At 37.9% G+C, this 18090-nt stretch overlaps 1 protein-coding gene across 1 annotated transcript in view; it reads left to right on the top strand.

Annotated features, from left to right (window-relative positions):
- Positions 1 to 18090, top strand: part of EMB140 (EMBRYO DEFECTIVE 140) — a 43718-nt gene that overhangs the window by 17589 nt on the left and 8039 nt on the right. The window contains exons 5-12 of the mRNA XM_086443324.1: positions 397 to 672; positions 5924 to 6058; positions 6136 to 6261; positions 6659 to 6703; positions 13385 to 13492; positions 16148 to 16290; positions 16456 to 16579; positions 18000 to 18074. Of these exons, the coding sequence (XP_086299450.1) occupies positions 397 to 672; positions 5924 to 6058; positions 6136 to 6261; positions 6659 to 6703; positions 13385 to 13492; positions 16148 to 16290; positions 16456 to 16579; positions 18000 to 18074 (1032 nt within the window). The remainder of the gene's footprint in view (positions 1 to 396; positions 673 to 5923; positions 6059 to 6135; positions 6262 to 6658; positions 6704 to 13384; positions 13493 to 16147; positions 16291 to 16455; positions 16580 to 17999; positions 18075 to 18090) is intronic.

The following is an 18090-nucleotide window of genomic DNA, read 5'->3' as shown; positions in this document are numbered from 1 at the left end:
ATCACAGATCACAGTTGCTACAGAGATAGCTTCGAGCTCAGGATTATTTCGAGGAAGTGAAGAAAGGCCAGCTGTTTTGGGCATGATAAAATCTGAAATCAGACTTTGGGCAATCATGCTTGACATCTAGTCGAGGTTCTTAACATTCATAGACCCTTGATGATTACAAACATGCTCCTATTCTTAAGTTGGAATTTTATACCATGCACTGTTGACAATTATGGATTTTATTTTTGGCTGTTTGTTTGAGGGGTGGTTGTCATCTCAGTTTCTATGTATTTATCTCTTTGGTCCCAGGTGGAGTTCAATGACTAAATTATTATTTTGAAATGTGCATACAAAAGTGTTTTCTCAATGTTACTTATAAAAAAAAAGTATTTTCTCCATGTATTGCAGGAAAAAGAGAAGCAGGTCCAGCGCATTCGAAGTGTATTCCACCGTCAGTTGTCTGTCCCACTTGCTGACTTGAGGTCAACACTTCTTGTCTACAAGGCTTGGGAGGTCGAACGAGGGAGTATTCCTGAAATCAGCTCCAGCGATTTTGATGGGATTCCTTCTAATGTCGTCTCAGCATATCAGAAGGCTATGGAGATGTATAATGCACGTGTTCATCACGAGGAACAAATTTCTGGGAAGGATGCATCTGACACAGAGAGGTTTCAACACTTTATGGTATGACATAACTTGAAATAGGCACAACTTGGTTTGGTTTGGGGGATAAATAAGAACCAGAACCGAACCAAAATTCCAATAGAACAAAACCAACCCAAACCAAATTAAGGTCGGTTTGGTTATGGGTTGCCAATATTCTATAAACCTATTGAAAAACGAAAAAAAGCAAATATATAATAAACATAAAATTTCATATAATAAGTCATTAACCTATCCATAAATAGTCAATAATTTATACATAAAAAAGTTATTAATCTATGTCCAAACTCCTGAAATAATTTATAATAAGTTAATATATATTTATTTATTACATGAGGGTTTGGTTCTATACAAGCTTTGAATCGAGAACCGAACCAAATTAATTGGTTCTCCATTTTCTTAACCCAAAACTGAACCGCAACTTGTTCCATACTGAACCAAACCAGCCCAAAGTTATCGGTTTGGTTCTGTTCTTGGTTTAACTGTACCAAGTTGCACCCCTAACTTGAAATGCCTTAGTCGACATTTAAAGGCTCAGGACTGGTTTAATTTTGCTGGATGTTTATTCACATTTCCATTCTGCATTGCAAATGCATACTCATACAACCTCTATGTGTGTCTTTTTGTATTATGTTAATGTATTTCCTACACTATTTTTAATTTCTGTCTTTTGCTTTCAAGTGAGAACATTTATAGGAAAAATTAACTATAATATGTTTTGCTGTCAGATATTACATTCTTATTTTGTACCTTTCAAGTACGTTTTTTTTGTAGGTAAATTTTTCATTGAAAATAAGGCACAATACAATAGTGGTCAAGGCTGGTCACCTTACAAGAACCAAAACGAAGCAAAATACAAAATTAAATGATTACTAGCCTCTCAAGCATCACATACAAGACCCCCCTTGAATATGGAATCTTTAATAAACAAAAAATTCCTTTAAATTCCTTAAGCATCCTGCTTAAAGAAAATAAAAATCCCATGATGGACAAAAGAACCTTGTGAAAAGAATGGTATTTCCCTTCAAAGATTCTGCTGTTTCACTTCCAGCTATTTCAACGCTTGACAAACGGGGGTTAAAGAGTAAAGAATCATTCACTTTTTTAGGGTATGACTTTGAGAACCCATCTTTAGAACATGCCTAAAAGAAATGAAGGGAAACACCATGGGACTTTGAATAACAATACAAAATGGGTCCACACCTCTTTTGAAAAAGAACAATGAATGAGGAGATGATTAATCAATTCACCACTCAATTTGCACATTAAGTAAAATTGGTAGAATGGACACCCCTTCTCATGATGTTGTCCATTGGAAGAGTTTTCCTAGGATGGCTGACCACATAAAGGACTTTTCTAGGGTTGGGGATCTCCATCAACATGACTGTTAATATTTGGGGAACAATGCAAGATTCCTAGAGTTCAATTTCAATCGTCTAGTGATTAACACACATTTTCCTAGGGCTACACATTTCTTGGGAATCCCTAACATCCCAACGGTCATGTTGATGGAGAGCATCAACCCACGTGTTGAGGCTAGCATTATTCAATAAAGAAATATATTTTGGATGAAACGTTTTGGTCCCCATATAGCTATATTTGGAAAGGGGCCTAGACAACCTCGAACAAATATTTGTAAAATGATTTAACATTAAACTTTCGATCCTGACTAGCATCCCAGACTTGAATGTCCTCCACAAAATGGTCTATTTGAATATGAGAAATACACTTAGTTAGACTAGAAACTTCTTCAATCTCCAAACATTATAATTTATTCTAAAACCAAAATCTCATGAAGTGTGATCTCCGGGATGAATGATAAAATCTTTAATAGGGCCTTCTTATTTTTCTTTCATGTGGCAGAGAAGATTTGGAAACTAAGATTAAAGGGGGAGAACTCCACACCAACAATCTTCCTAGAACTTACTCTGGACCCATTTCCTAGGCTAAAAGCCATCCTATTGAGATATTCCAGAATAATATTGCGAATCCCTCTCCAAAGACTGCAGCTATAGGTTGTTACCATTGATTCACTCTCCGATCCAAACCGATAAAGTCCCTATTTGGCCTTAATGGAATTTTTCCATAAATGAAGCCCCTCATACCTGAACATCCAAAGCCATTTTCTTAGAAGGGCCTAATTCATTATGCTGAGGCACCTAATTTAAGTTGTCTGTATTTTTTGGAGAGACAAACCTGAGTCCATTTTATCAAATGAGCTTTCTTGTTGCTTCCTTGTCATTCCCCAAAATATAAAAATTACGACACATTTTCTCTTAGCGAACTTCACTCGTAGGGATGGGAATAAAGATAAAAAGTAGATTGGAATGCTTTATAGGGTGTTCTTGATCAAGGTCACCGTCCCCCCTTTAGAAAGTTATTTTATTTCCAAGACTTGATTTTTTCATTATTCAATCAATGGACTGTGGGTCCCATATGGTTTTACTCCTATATACTGCCTTGATAGGAAGACCTAAATAGGAGGAATGAAATTAATCAACGTTACAACAAAGAGAGCCGACGAGTAGGGAGATATTATCAGAAGGGCCCACGACAAAAAAAAATTGCTCTTTTTGAGATCTATCGCTAGCCCTGAAGTTGCCTCAAAATAGGCAGTAATACAGAAAATTTTCATTGGATGATGAAAAATCACATAAAATCCAACCACATCTAGATATGATCAAGGATGGGTGGTGGACTATTAGAAAAACTTGTACGATGAGGAGGAGCATGTTGTTCGGTCACGACATGATTGGGTCGGAGTAAGGAGTATTCATTAGAGGTCAACAAAATCTCAAGGGTGTTTTGATTGTAAATGAATGCATTGACTTGAGAATTTCATATGAGAAATCAGGTGTTGTGGGTGAAGTTGGCTTAGAGGAGGTGTATGAGTTGGGATATCTTTAGATACTTGTTGACACACATGGTTTTGGTGAAAAATGGATATGATGGATAAAAAAATGTTTCACGTCAGCTTCGTTTATCAATTTTGGTCAACAAGGGTTGAGCTTGAATTTTTAGGAGATCTACAGGACTATGGAAAGGGGATCCCATATCCCCATTTTTTTTGGCCTTTGTAGCGGACATGGTGGACTGATTATTGCACAAGGCAGTGTCTATTGGTGCTCTTTCAGGTTTTGCATTGTAGGATGGTCTTCTGGTTTCACCTCTAGTTTACTGACTACTTAAGTTTTCATCAAAAAAATCAATGCAGCAGCTGAGATTCCTAAGAGATCTTCTCAGCTGTTTCGATGTAATTCCATGATTGCTGATTACTTTGCAGAGATTCGACACTCTCCAAAATACTAGACAATCTTTTGATTATGAAGTAGGATTATTTCCATTATTTTATTTGGGGCTTCGTCTTGGTGTTGTGTACAAAAGCCAAAATATATAGGATCTGATCACTGAAAGGATAGAGAAGAGGTTGTGCTCCTTGAAAGCAAAGTATATCTCGAGAGGGGCAAATTGACCCATTATGAGTACACTGGCAGGTATTACATTTACACTTTTATCCTTCAATTCTAAGAAGGGTTGAAGTGAGGGACACAAAACTAATTATAGATTTTCTTTGGACTGGATGGCAAGGAGGAAAGTCGTAAGTATCATCATGTGAAATGGAAGCTGATTTGATCAACAAAGAAGAATGGGGGATCAGGTGTTCGGGGACTTGGCGAATGAACTTCACATCACTAGGAATGGTTATGGAGGTTTGGAGTAACTTACAAGTTTGTGGGCAAGGATCATTAATGCAAACTATGGTAGAAAGTCTTCGGGTGGGAAAGTGGGGAGATTAGGTTGTAGCATTTGGAATTGGAAGAGCATTGTTAAGATTATACCAAATTTGGGAAGGATTGTATTTAGGGTTGGTAGAGGAAATAGGGTAGAGTCGTGGAGGATCAATGGTGTAGTGATTCACCCCTTTTCTCCGGTTCCCATCCCTGTTTTAGAGTCCTTTAGAAAGAACTCGCCAGTTGAAGCTTTGATGAACTGTAATGGGAGTGAGCTATCATGGGATTATTGCTTCACGAGTGGTTTTCATTGATTGGGAGATTCAGGAGTCAACCTTGTTAATCAACATCCCACATTCCTATTGCATGCTTAGAAGATGGCTGGATTGAGTGGAAGACTTCATCGAAATATTTGGCGGAAGGCATGAAATGAACTGAGAAAAAAGGGTTGTAACAAAAAGAAGTGGCATTGGGATCATTTTTCCTAGATGTGCAAATCAAAATCATGCATGCATGTAACCGGGAGAGGTCTTTCTCAGTGAAATCATTTCACTCGTCATTATTGCCCATCTTTTCTATGGATGTTCTTATTGCCTCCATCTAGGGCCATAAGGTTCCCTCTTAAAGTATCCATTTTTTCATTTGGCTAGCTGCTTTTGATAAAATCTTGACTTTTGATCACTTAATTAATCGGGAATTAGCTATACCTAATTATTGTTTTCTTTGTAAAGAGAATGGTGAATTAGTAGATCATCTGTTAATATATTGTCTATTCAGGGAGATTTGGTCACACTTTCTATCCTAGTATCTTGTACACTGGGTTTTTCCTTAGTCTATTTTGTCATCATTCCATAGTTGGCAAATCAAGGCCTTTTCAAATAGAGAAAATCATGTGGGTCCAAACAGCTTTTGCATTGTGTTGGGTTACTTAGAAGTAAAATATTAAGGGGATCGTTGAAGCGAATGAGCCATCACTTCAGGAAATGGTCATTAACATATTAGGGTGTTTGCTCTATTTATTTAAGCTATTTGATGAATTCAAAGGTGTATTTGTGGAGGACTTTGTGTTCGAATGAGATCTTATGTGTTTGGCTTGGGGCTTGATTCAGCTCCTTTTGAAATTTGGCAGGTTTTCTTGACCTCCTTTTTCTTTAATAAAATTATACTTACATTTCTTTTGAAAGGAAAGGCCCATATGTAATCTGCATAAAAATATTTAAAGTGATTCTTCTAGGGAGCAGCATGGCCCTGTTAAACATACTTTTAGCTTACTCCGTTCTGTTCCTCTTGGTTATTTGATTTCAACTCACCATCACTTTCTGTCCACTTCACAATTTTCTGTATTTCCCAATAAATTATGGTTCCATCATTTCTGACAAAAGCAAATAAGTCTCATTGCCATTCTTTTTTTTCCTTTGGGTGTGCTATGTGATATAAATTTCTTCCTGTAATAGCTCTCATTTTTTCCCTCTATTTATTTGGTAGTGTGCATTATTATGCTACCGATCAAAATAAAATAGAGAATTATTATGTTGTTGCAGACCTACATAAAATTTGAAGAGTCTTTTGGCGATCCAGCTCGTGTTCAAAATCTGTTTGAGCGTGCTGTCACTGAGTTCCCCGTATCAAGCGAGCTCTGGCTTGATTATACTCGTTATTTGGACCAAACTTTGAAGGTTTTCCTTTGAACTCTTTTCAGATTGGCTTTATTAAAGGTAATTGCTTAAAATTAACTGTCTATTTCTTATTTCAGGTTCCCAAAGTTGCAATGAGTGTTTATTCCAGGGCCACCAAAAGCTGTACCTGGATTGGAGAACTTTGGGTTCGATACTTGCTTTCCTTGGAACGTGCTCGTGTTTCTGAGGAAGTGTTGTCTGCTGTATGCTTCAGCTATTACTTTCTTTGTAGAATGTTTATTATTTGAATGGAACTGAGATTTGAGATTAGACCATGCAGTAGTTTGGGGGGGTGGTAAAGAAGTACAAAAGAAAGAGGGGTGATTGGGAGGGCTCAAAGCCTTAACCATTTAAATTACTTCATCCTTACCCTTAAATGACTCAAACCCAAGTTGAAGCCCCACTCTTCTCATTGTCCAAGTTCAACAAGTAATATCCTAAATTCTTCAACGGCATTGGTTATTTTTCCAAAGGATGATGCAAACAAAATTGCAATTACCATGTGAATGGTCTTGCTCAGTCAGTCCTTTTCTTGGAGATTAGAGTCACACTTTGTTATTTGCATGGTATGTTTTTTTTATTTAAGCCCTTCTGTTTCAGGTCTTCGAGCAGTCCCTAAAATGTTCTTTTTCGACTTTTGAGGAGGTAAGAGAACATATTTTCATCACTTTTATACCTTGGAAAACTACTCTTTGCATTGTTTGTCATTGCTGCTATATTCATCTTTATTATTAATCATAATATATATAGACGTAAACGTCCTTACATAGAAATAATAGAAGATAGAAACATAAAAACATTAAACATAAACATTATTTTCGATACTCCCCCTCAAGCTGGAGCAAATATATCAACTAAGTCCAGCTTGACAAGATGTGAGTTAGTGATAGAAGGTCCAGCAGACTTTGTAAGCACATCGGCAAGTTAATCTGAAGAAGTTACAAAGACTGTCTAAAGAACACTAGATTGAATTTTCTCCCTGAGAAAATGAATATCAACCTTAATATGCTTGGTCCTTCATGAACAATTGAGTCAGAGGCAAACATGATGGTAGATTTGTTATCACAAAATAAAGTAGAAGAGTCAGATATAGGAAATCCCAGCTCTGTCAGTGAAGATCTAAGCAAGTAAGTTCACAAGTGCCAAGGGCCATAGCCCGATACTTAGCTTCAGCTGAAGAATTAGAAACTACACCCTATTTTTTACTTTTCCATGAGATCTAGTTACGACCATGGAAAGTACAAAAATCAGAGGTAGATCTCCTATCTGTAAGAGAACCAACATAATCGGCATCAGTGAAATAGGACAATTGTGGCTGAATAGTGCACGAGTAGAAAAGTCTAAGATCAGGACGAGATTTCAAGTGGCGAAGAATACGATAAACAACATTAAGATGAGAAGAGTATAGAGCATGTATGAATTTACTGACTACACTAATCACAAAGGTCAAATCCGGTCTACTGATAGTTAGATAAATCAGACGACTTACGAGTCTCTGATAAAAAGAAGGATCAGATAAAAGATCACTAGATTCGGCATGAAGATGATGATTGAGGTCCATAGGGGAGGAGACAGGATGACAATCAAGCATCCCAGTGTCCTGAAAAAGATCCAATGTGTATTTGCGTTGAGATAGCGAAATACTACGATGAGAGCGGACCACTTCTATCCACAAGAATTACTTGATGGGACCCAAGTCCTTAACCTCAAAAGCACAACCCAATATCATCTTTACTTTATCAATTCACTATGCATCATGGTCAGTCACAGTAATATCATCCAGATAAATCAAAACAATGGTGCAACGACCATCCATTCCTTGACGAACAAAGCAAGTATGATCTGAGTGACATCTGAAAAACTCCATAGGTAAAATAACCTTAGAGAAACGTTGAAACCAAGCTCGCGGGGACTGTTTCAGACCATACAGAGATTTGAGAAGGCGACAGACTTTCCTTGAATGCTCACTTTAAAAACGAAATCTAAGAATGGAGTCCATGTAAATAACCTCAGTCAGATCAACATTCAGAAAGACATTCTTTATATTGAGTTGGTAAAGGGACCACGAGTGACATATGATTAAAAAGATACGGAGGCGAACAGTAGAGAGTTCGGCTATTGGAGCAAATGTAACACCAAGCTTGCGTGAAACCCTTAGCAATGAGGCGTGCCTTATACCGATCAACAGTGCCATCTACGAGATATTTAACAGTAAAAACCCACTTAGAACCAACAGTCCGCTCCTCAGAGGGAAGGGGAACAAGTTTCCATGTGTGATTTTTCTGCAAGGCATCTATCTCAGTAGTCATGGTTCCAGTCCACTTAGGATCTCGCAAGGCCTCTAATACAGATCGAGAAACTTGAATAGAATCAATGGCGACAAGGTAGGCTTGATAAAATGGAGAGAGCCCCTGATAAAAAATAAACTGGGTAATAAGATGATTAGTAACATACCCTCACGTACCTTTGTGTAGCATAATAGGCAAGTGAGATTTAAAAATAGAAGAAATAAGAGTAAGAGTAGTTGAATGTATACCCGAGTCCAAAGAGGAGGTTGGCAAGGTTGGAGAGGGGCAAGGGCGACGAAAGTAAACCTTAAGCGTTGGTGAAGATGAAGATGAAGAAAAAATTGGAGATGGTAGTACTATAGGAAAAGAGTCTGGCAAAGAAGTGGCACGGAAGTAGGGAATATTTAAAAAAAAAATTGACATCCAAAGAATGGGTTACATGATGAGAAATAAGATCATAACAACGATACTCCTTTGATATAGACGAGTAACCCAAGAAAACACACAAAATGACCTTGTCATCTAATTTTGTGCGATGGGGGGTCCTGTCGTGAACAAAATAAGGGCATCCAAAAACTCTAGGAGTAATGGGGAAGAGAATGCTATCAGGTCAAAGAACATGAAGAAGCACCTGTCCTCCTAAGGTGCGACGTGAAACGCGGTTAAGGAGAAAAGTCGCAGTGAAGATTGCCATATTCCTGTATAACTTAGGAACATGCATCCCATCGAAGAAGACAACGAACAATGTTCATGAGGTGGCGATTCTTGCATTCTACTACCCTGTTCTGTTCAGGACTGTAGGGACAGGTCAACTGATGAAGCATACCATGCTCATGAAGGTGGTATCGAATTCTATCAGAAATATATTCCCCCCCTATTATCATATTTAAGAGATTTAACAGTAATGTTGTACCGAGTCTGAATCATTTTAAGAAAAGTAAGAAAAATAGGAAGCATCTCAGAACGAGAACATATCAAATAAACCCAAATACAACGAGAATAGTCGTCAATAAATGTAATATAATATCTATGACTATTAAAAGCAGTAACATGGGATTGCCCCACACATTAGAATGAATTAAATCAAATATTGCATTAAATCGATTCATGCGAGGAATATAAGAAGTATTGTATATTTAGAAAGTTCACACACAGAGCATTGAAACATGTGTCCACTACAAGATGTTTTTACAGAAGGAAATAAAGAATATAAGTTCTGAAAATTAGTATGTCCTAAGTGAGCATGCCATACATCTAAAGTCTAAGAAGAAAAAAGTATAGCTTCCAGAGGGTAGAAGCACAAAAGTTGGAAGAACAAGAGGTTGAGAGCCAAACAAGTACAACTCATCCCTCTCATACCTCTTGCCAAAATCCTCCTCGAAGTTAGGTCCTGAAAAATATAGTGAGTAGGAAAAAATATTACGAAGCAATTTAGAGATTTTGTAATACTACTCATAGACAAAAGGTTAAGAAATAGGGTAGGAACATGAATAGATTTAGGAGAAAAATCAGAGGATAAGGGGATGGTACCTTCGTTGTGGATAAAAGTAAGGGACCCATCAACAAGTCGAACATCCTTATAAGTAGCAGGAAAAATAAAAGAAGTAAAATGGTTAGATTCACAGGTCATGTGATTAGAGGCATCAAAATTAATTACCCAAGTCAGAGGAGTAGAGCCAGATTGAGTGACATAATACGTAGAAGATGTACCTGAGGGTATGGTAATCGTGGTCACAGTCGAAGATGAGTGAGTGTGAGTATGGATTTGATCTTGTACAATAGCGACAATCTGAGTTTGAATTGTTGCAAATCAACAATGCCAAGGGAAACAAGAGTATCAGTAAGAACTGATGACTGCATGGTCAAAGTACGGGGAACAGACTGTCCCAAAAAAGGGGTGGCAAAATATTGCAACAGATGGGGATAGAGTTGAAAGCAGCGGGCCTTCTCATGGCCAATCTTCCCAGAATGATTGCAAGTAAGACCACTTTTTTTTACCACGACCACGGCCTCAGCAACCTCGACTCCTAGATCTCTGAGTTTGAGAGTCAGAAAAATCTGAATTGGTTGCTAGAGCCATCTGATTTGTAGCTTGAGTAGAGATAAAGTCAGGAGTCTGAGTCTGAGTCTAAGAGGGAACTACACGACGACAGCGTTCATTACTATCAATGGTCGCAAATGTCTCAATAAAAAAGATAAAGGAGTGGTGTTAAGGATTTGGGTCCGAAGTGCCTCAAACTCAGGATGTAAACCCATGAAAAATTGGTATGTCTGATGTCGAGCAATTCTCGTAACCACATACCTGACTGCCTTTGTAGACAGTTCATCCATAGACTCATATTGAGAAAGGTCCTCTCAACGAGATTGAAGAAATCCAAAATAATTAGTGATGTTTTGAGTCCGTTGGGTAGCCTGGGCAATGTCTCGATAAAGATCATAAATCCTCGAGTCATTCCTAACATACGCGTATGCCTGAGTGAAGGCTGACCACAAAGATGAGACAATCTTATGATACATGAACATGGTGTAGATGCGATGCTCCATGGAGTTAAAAAGTCATCCAAGAATGGTGTAGTTATCGATCTCTCATTGCTCAATTTTGGGATTAGTAAGGGGTGTCTTGTTAATGGTGTTTGAAAGCCACTCAGATATCCCTCTACTACCCAAATAAAACCGACCAAACCGAGACCAGGATTGAAAATTTCAACATCTAGTAAGGCATTGGTGATACGTTGGGCAAAGAAAGCTGTTCCAAGAATCGTGTTGGAGTCCTTGGTCTTTTGATGCGATGTCATTGCTTACTACGCATAAGAAGGAAGAAACTTTTGTTTGAAGGGAGATCTCTTATACTCTCAATCAAAGAAGGAATAAACCACGAAGTGTCAAACACACCACCAAAAGAACAACAGTACAAGTAGCCACCAAAAAGCTGATCCTAGGCCACAAACGCACAACCAAACAACAATGTTTTGTTGTCGCAGGCCTCCAAACCTAGTTTGCTGTTGTCGTAGGTCCCCAAAGAAGGCAGTTGTGCTATCGTAGGACCCCAAACAGAACCAGTTTTGTTGTCGCGGACCACCAAACCCGGTTGTGATGCTTTTGCAGGTCCTCAAGCAGGTATGTGGTGAGTACCAAACTTGCTATCGCAAGCTATTAGATCCCTTCTATTACTGTTGCATGTCCCAAAAACAGCCTCTTCCCAAGTCACAGGTATCAAACAACACTCTTGTGCAAAAGCAGGCAAAAAACCTCCACCCCTTGTTGCTATCGTGAATCTCCTAGCAGTCCAGCAAGGGTTGAAAACCCCTATCGAAGGGTAAAATCAAAACGCAGAAACCTTATCACTGCGTGTGATCCCTTATCGCAACATGCGATTAAGGGATCATAAATCAGATAGAAAAAAAGAAATTCCTGAAGGGGAGACCTCCTAACGAAGCTCTTGCTAGGTTATGAGGTCTTTGAGATTGGGTGGGTTGATGAGAGAAGAAGGGGAAAGAGGAGAAAAAAAGAAAAAAAAAAAAAATCAAGGTTCCAAGGATTGAAGAGAAAAAAACGAGGAGTTGGAGATGATGGTCCTCTAGGGCTCTGATACCAAGAAGAATTATTGAAAAGTAATTGTCAAGTCTCATAATGAGAGCTTGGTAGATATATATATATATATATTAATAAAAGAGTGAATAGACGTAAACGCCCTTACATAGAAATAATAGAAGATAAAATAGAAAAACATTAAACATAAACATTATTTCCAATACTTATTGTCATTTTAGATGTGAATTACTAAGGTATATTGTAGAATATAATTGTCTGGCCACCATTCAAAATTATTGTTATTGGAAGGTGTCACCTTGGTGAGGTGGTAAAGTTTGTGTGTGGTAATACTGCAAACCAGGGATCAAACCCCCCACCTTCAGATTTAGACCTATAGATTTTTTTTGTTATGGGACACAACTTTGTTCAATTGTTGTGCTTGACCTAGGAACTACCCGTAAATTTCTAGGATTGCATTTCTTACGTTGATTTTTCCGGACCCTACTTTTAGCGAAAGAGAATCCTTATCTAGCATACCAAAGAAGTTATGATCTAGTAAATGGTAGTTTCCTGCTAGGAACATGGATTTGCATTTCCACATGCATCTTACTTAGCTGAAATGCGACAAGCATCAGGTAATATGTTTAAATCTACCATACCCATTCTAATCTTGTTTTAAGTACCAAGAGGGGGGGAGGGATGTGTGAATTTGTCCTAGTCACTGATTTTGCTGTAGTCAATTTGAGCAACAGAACCATTTAGCAGATAGAATAAAGGCAGCACAACGTTTGCATGATAACACCCCAAACAATGATCATGAGTCACCAAGACTCAATCAATATCACTTACAATTTGCATACTCGCAAAAAAATTTGATCACCCAAAAAATTAAGGGAGGGGAAAAAATTTGAGGGGGCAACAGAGGTAAAGGGGCATGCTAGCAGTTTGAAAACATAGGGGATATTTCAAATAATCACCAAACTGAAGGATGATTTTCAAGTTAAAAAATTTGAGGGGGGCAACTCCCTCCTCTCACCCCCTCCTGGCCCCGCCCCTGAAGGTAGCAGTTAGCTTCTGCATTCACATGAAATGTGCAATATGAAGAGATATATCATTGAACTGTCTGAATAATATACCGAATCAATATCTGTATAAGATTGTGGATGTACAACACATTGAAAAGAAAAAACAAACTTTTGAAAATGCTAGCATTCTTGATTGACTTTCTTTAATCACAATTCCCGATTTCCCTCCCAAACCCTTGCCATCTGAAGATGCTGCGTCATGATTTTACTGTTTAAGACACAAAGGAAGACACATCCCAATCTTCAATACTATCTCAAATTGGCAAATTAAAAAAATCTAATTTTCATGAAGATACTTTTGCTTATTGCTGCTTAAAAACTGCAATGTTGTTTTATTTCATAATTTTTGAGTTTAGAGTATGATTTGGTCCCTTATTGAAACCATAAAAGGACACTAAGATGACATTCTATTGTTGTTTCAGTATCTTGATTTGTTCCTCACTCGAATAGATGGCTTAAGACGAAGGTTTTCGCTTGCTTGTTCAACGGAAGATGTCTTGGACTATGGCGTGATAAGAGACACATTTCAGGTTTATTTCTGAATTCATCCCGACATTCTTTGCATCCTTTCAGTTTTTATTTTATGGCCTGGTAAGTAATTTTTGTTACTTGCCTCAGTAGCAGATTTTTCCATGAAATGTAAGCTTCTTCCTTAATTTGTCTTGATTTTGACCATTTCTTTGCACATGTACACCCCCCCCCCCCCCCCCCCACCCCCACCCACCCACCCACACACACACACACACACACACACACAAAAAGAAAAAAACAAAAAACAGACACGTACTGGGTAATTTCTGGGATAGACCCCCTTGCGTGGCCCCCAAGTGTTGATTCGATCTCAAGACCTTTGCTTCTTGAGGCATGGTCTTGGCCAATGGCCATCTCACCAACCCTTTGGGGTTATTATTACTACTAGTATTCTTATTATTATTCACCATTTCTAAGCCAGGCAAAACATACACTAGGTTTGAGAAATAATTTTGCTATGTCCATGAGCATAAGTTCAAATTAATTGTTTATGATTGCTATTATTTAGTTATTTATCTTCTTGTTTCATGGGGGGCTAAATTAAAGGGATGTGTGCCTGGAAGATAGAATCATGGAAATGTGTGGATAGCTAGCTAAATACCACAAGATGCATTTGCAATTAGCCGAATATAACCTTCCAAGCATAACCTTTCGGATTTTTCCTAAGGATGAACCATCATCTCAATTGGGGTTTTCACTTGCAATTCTAGCACCGTATTGATGAACCACGATAACCCCAAGGGGATGGCCTATCGGCAAGCCGAGCCTTGATAAGCTCCTCAGGAAGGGTAGGTCAAGTGTTCGAAACCCCATGAAGCAATGAAGTCCTTGAGGCCACCCTCTAGGGTTCGGCTGACCCTCAACTCAACCAGTTGCACGGAGGACTTTCCAGTGAGGCGGTGTGTGTGTGTGACTGTGGGATTAGTGTCACCCGAAGGGTGGGGATACCCATGATAAGTAAAAAAGAAGAAGAAAGTATTGATAAACCATGATGTTTATCAGGAATCCATAAATTATGGGTTTCACCCACTACTCCCACATTGAATTTTAGGTTTGTGCAATATAGTCATAATTTATGATTCAACAATCTGAGTTAAGTGGGTAAGAGAAATTTTACTTTCCTGAAAGGAAGTGCTGTATTCTGTGTGGGCACAATGGACTTAGATCTTTGTGAGGACAGGTGGAGGCACCAAAAGCACCCTCCTGTTGGACCACAAAAGTACCTAACCATTTGGCCACTTCTATCACATCCTCTTGCCATGGGGCATAAGAGAAGGTTTTAGTAATTTTTCTAGATAAAAATCCAATGATGTCATTAATAGGTTATAGGGCAAACATGCAATACGTGTTTTTACTCAAGAACATGAATTACATGGGTGCTCGTGACTGTAAAGTTTGTGTACATGAGAGTGCTGTGCGGTGTCTAGCTCTAGAAAGTCCGCTTGGCGTGCTAGTGCTACTTTTGATGCTCCCTTATAGAAATGATTGAAAGGATTATTAGCATTCTCTTAGAGGGAACAAGTAAAGACACAAGCCGAGCACAAGCTATGCCTGGAAGTTAAAAAGCACCTAGGATGCAATCTAGTGTTGCCTAGCACGAGCAAGTAAGCGTGTCTTATTAAAGTATTCATGTATGGGTGTTGCCTTGCAAGTTATCATATATATCAATAAAAGTTGCCTTTAGGGAATTTGCCCCATCCATGTTGCTCTCTTGTGGTGCTCGTGTGCATTGTGCGTGGGTTCTACAGTCTTACTTGCTGGTCACGGCCTACAAGTGCCACATGTTGCATTTGAAATCAACGTGACTGTGACAAGTGGTATCAAAACAAAGCTTCTACGGTCTTATAGTTCATCATGAGCTATGCCAAGGAATCAAGCATAGAGCAATTGGCACCAACATGGAACGACAAAGAAAGCATGACCCATCTTAGTGGTGTGCCCCAACTAGGCAAGCACATGGACAACGTTCAATCACGTAGCCCTGAGTGATATAGTGAATTTCCTTGAGTAGGACAGTAGAGGAACCCTAACACTTAAGGGAACACTTTATGAGCTGGTTGTGAAGGTGAACTTCTTAATGAAGGCCACTGAGTCTACAAGCCCTAGCATAGGTCAAGCACGAGGATGCATGTATTTGAGAACCACATTACATGGGTGCTTGAGACACAGAGTTGGAGAACTTCTTGTTTGACATGGAGCAATGATATTATACAGTGTAATCATTTACGATAACCCTTGATTTGCAAACTTCACTCGTTGTCTACACTTAATTGACCGAAATTTATAATAATGATTGTAGTTATAATTATCTCCATTCTGATTTTATATTCCTCATATTTCTGAATTTTTGGCACTTCTACTATTTTGTTGTTGTTTTAATGTAAAGAGGAGAAATTAAAACAAGGAAAGAAATCTTGGACTGAACCCCACTTGGTTCGTTGGAGTCACGTGGGTCTTGTTGACCAATTACCAAGTCATACCTGATCAGTTTAAATTTAGACCTGATTAGTTTAAATTTAAAGCTTAATCTGTTCATTATAGGTTATCTTATGGTGGGCACATGGGTAATGCTTTTAGTATTTTTGCACAATTTTTGTTTTGCTTAAGCAGGTAATATTTAATTCATGTTCCTGTTCTCTTTTGTACTTTTACAGCATGCTACAGATTACCTTTCCCCACACATGAAGAATACAGATGGATTATTGCATTTGCATGCTTACTGGGCTCGCTTGGAATTGAATCTCGGAAAAGACTTGGTTGCAGCTCGTGGAGTATGGGAAAGCTTGCTTAAGACCAGGTCTTACTATTTAGTTTCTGCCGATGGCAAAAATTTGTGCATAGTTGCTTGCCTTTTTTTCCACATTAATTTATTTGTATTAATCTGGCAAAGAAGAAAACGTCTCTTGTCAATAGATGCCTTCTTGTTGCTTTACTTCAATTGCACTGATGTTAGCTTATACAGTGGTTCAATGTTGGAAGTATGGAAACGCTACATAGCAATGGAAGTTGAAATGGGCCATATAGATGAAGCTAGATGCATCTATAAGAGATGTTACAGTAAAAGATTCATTGGAACTGGTTCAGAGGTATGTTTCTGTTTCTTCTGAAAGAATTGGAACTTTCTGTACTGCTTTCCTCATTTTTGTGTTGGTAGATCTGTACTGTCTTTATGATTTATGAGGCGATGTATACATCAAGTTTGATTTAGATATTTTTAACTTCTTTCAACGTATGCAATCTGATTACATGTGGGAGTATTTATTAATCTATGTCAATTGACAAACCAGCTTTTTATTTTTATTTTTTGAGTTCTGTTGTACCTATGAAGGAAAAATGTCTAGGATGAGCTCCTGTGTTATGCTATGCAACTTTAATCTATATGGAAAAATGAGATACACCTTTTTTCCCTGCATCTATCAATGATTAAAATGCCTATGAAGTACCATTTCGAAAATACGCTGTTCTATAACCCTTTATTATGCTGTTAGATATCTATATCATTCAAGCATGCTTTAATAAAAAAATTGTTTCTGATGAAGACTGATAATATGTGTAAGCACCAATTGATGCTACTGTGTTTATGTTCGGTGCATGGTTATATATCCCCTGATATTCTAGTTTTTTGGGTTTTATGTAAAGTAAGCTTCATAACAATAGTTAGTATGAGGATCCATGAAAGAAGTGGAAAAAAAACAAAAAAAACATATGATGATATGATGAAATTGGTCATCGTTGTCAAATTCTTATTCAAATTATCTGGGCACATCTGAATAAGACCTGTTCCTGCATTCAATTCCATCTAATGTTTGTTTTCTGCTAATTCAGGTCTTATCTACTTTGACTACAATCCACATCTTTCTTGGTGTACTCTCACTCTTTAGAACCTTGAATGTACACGTTCCTTCCCACTGATGCTATGCTTTCATCGGTCCGTGCACATGACCAAAACTTTGGTTATGAGTTAATGGGGCTAACTGCATCTTCACTGTTGCATTCATTTTGACTGTTTCTGTCATCAGTCCTTGCACATGACCAAATAATTGTGAGCCAACGAGAGTTAGTGTAAGGTGAAATGGTTTAGGGAAGTGGATTATAGAACAAACTTTCTTCATTGTGTAACCAATAACCATAGAAGATCTAATGTCATCTCTAGTTAGGTTATTAGAGGTAATGTGTTGGAAGTTGAAGATCTTGTTAATCAGAGGAGTGGTAGAATATTATGAGGAAGTGATCCATGGAGAAAGTAGTAATTTTTTATTTTTATTGTACAATTAATATTATACCCATAAAAAAGTACAATGGAAACTGCACCGCTACCCTTGCTGATTACTTTTTATTTGTATAGAAGTTGTGGATTTGTCGCAATGATTTTTTCAGTGCCCCAAATTCATCTTGTAGAGGTTCTTTTGTTCAATTTCCATTTTGTATATTATCAATTTGAATAAAATAATGTAGTATATTATGAATTAGATGATACCTTCCTTCCTAAAACACAGAATCATTCAGGACATATGCCATTCTTGGTTGCGCTTTGAGAGGGAATTTGGTACTATGGAAGATTATGACCTTGCTATTAGAAAGGTATGCTTTCTTGCCA

Source organism: Akebia trifoliata, chromosome 5 (genome assembly GCF_017979445.1).
Source record: "Akebia trifoliata isolate Shusen 1 chromosome 5, ASM1797944v1, whole genome shotgun sequence".
Lineage (NCBI taxonomy): Eukaryota > Viridiplantae > Streptophyta > Magnoliopsida > Ranunculales > Lardizabalaceae > Akebia > Akebia trifoliata.
This window is presented reverse-complemented; position numbering and strand designations above follow the sequence as displayed.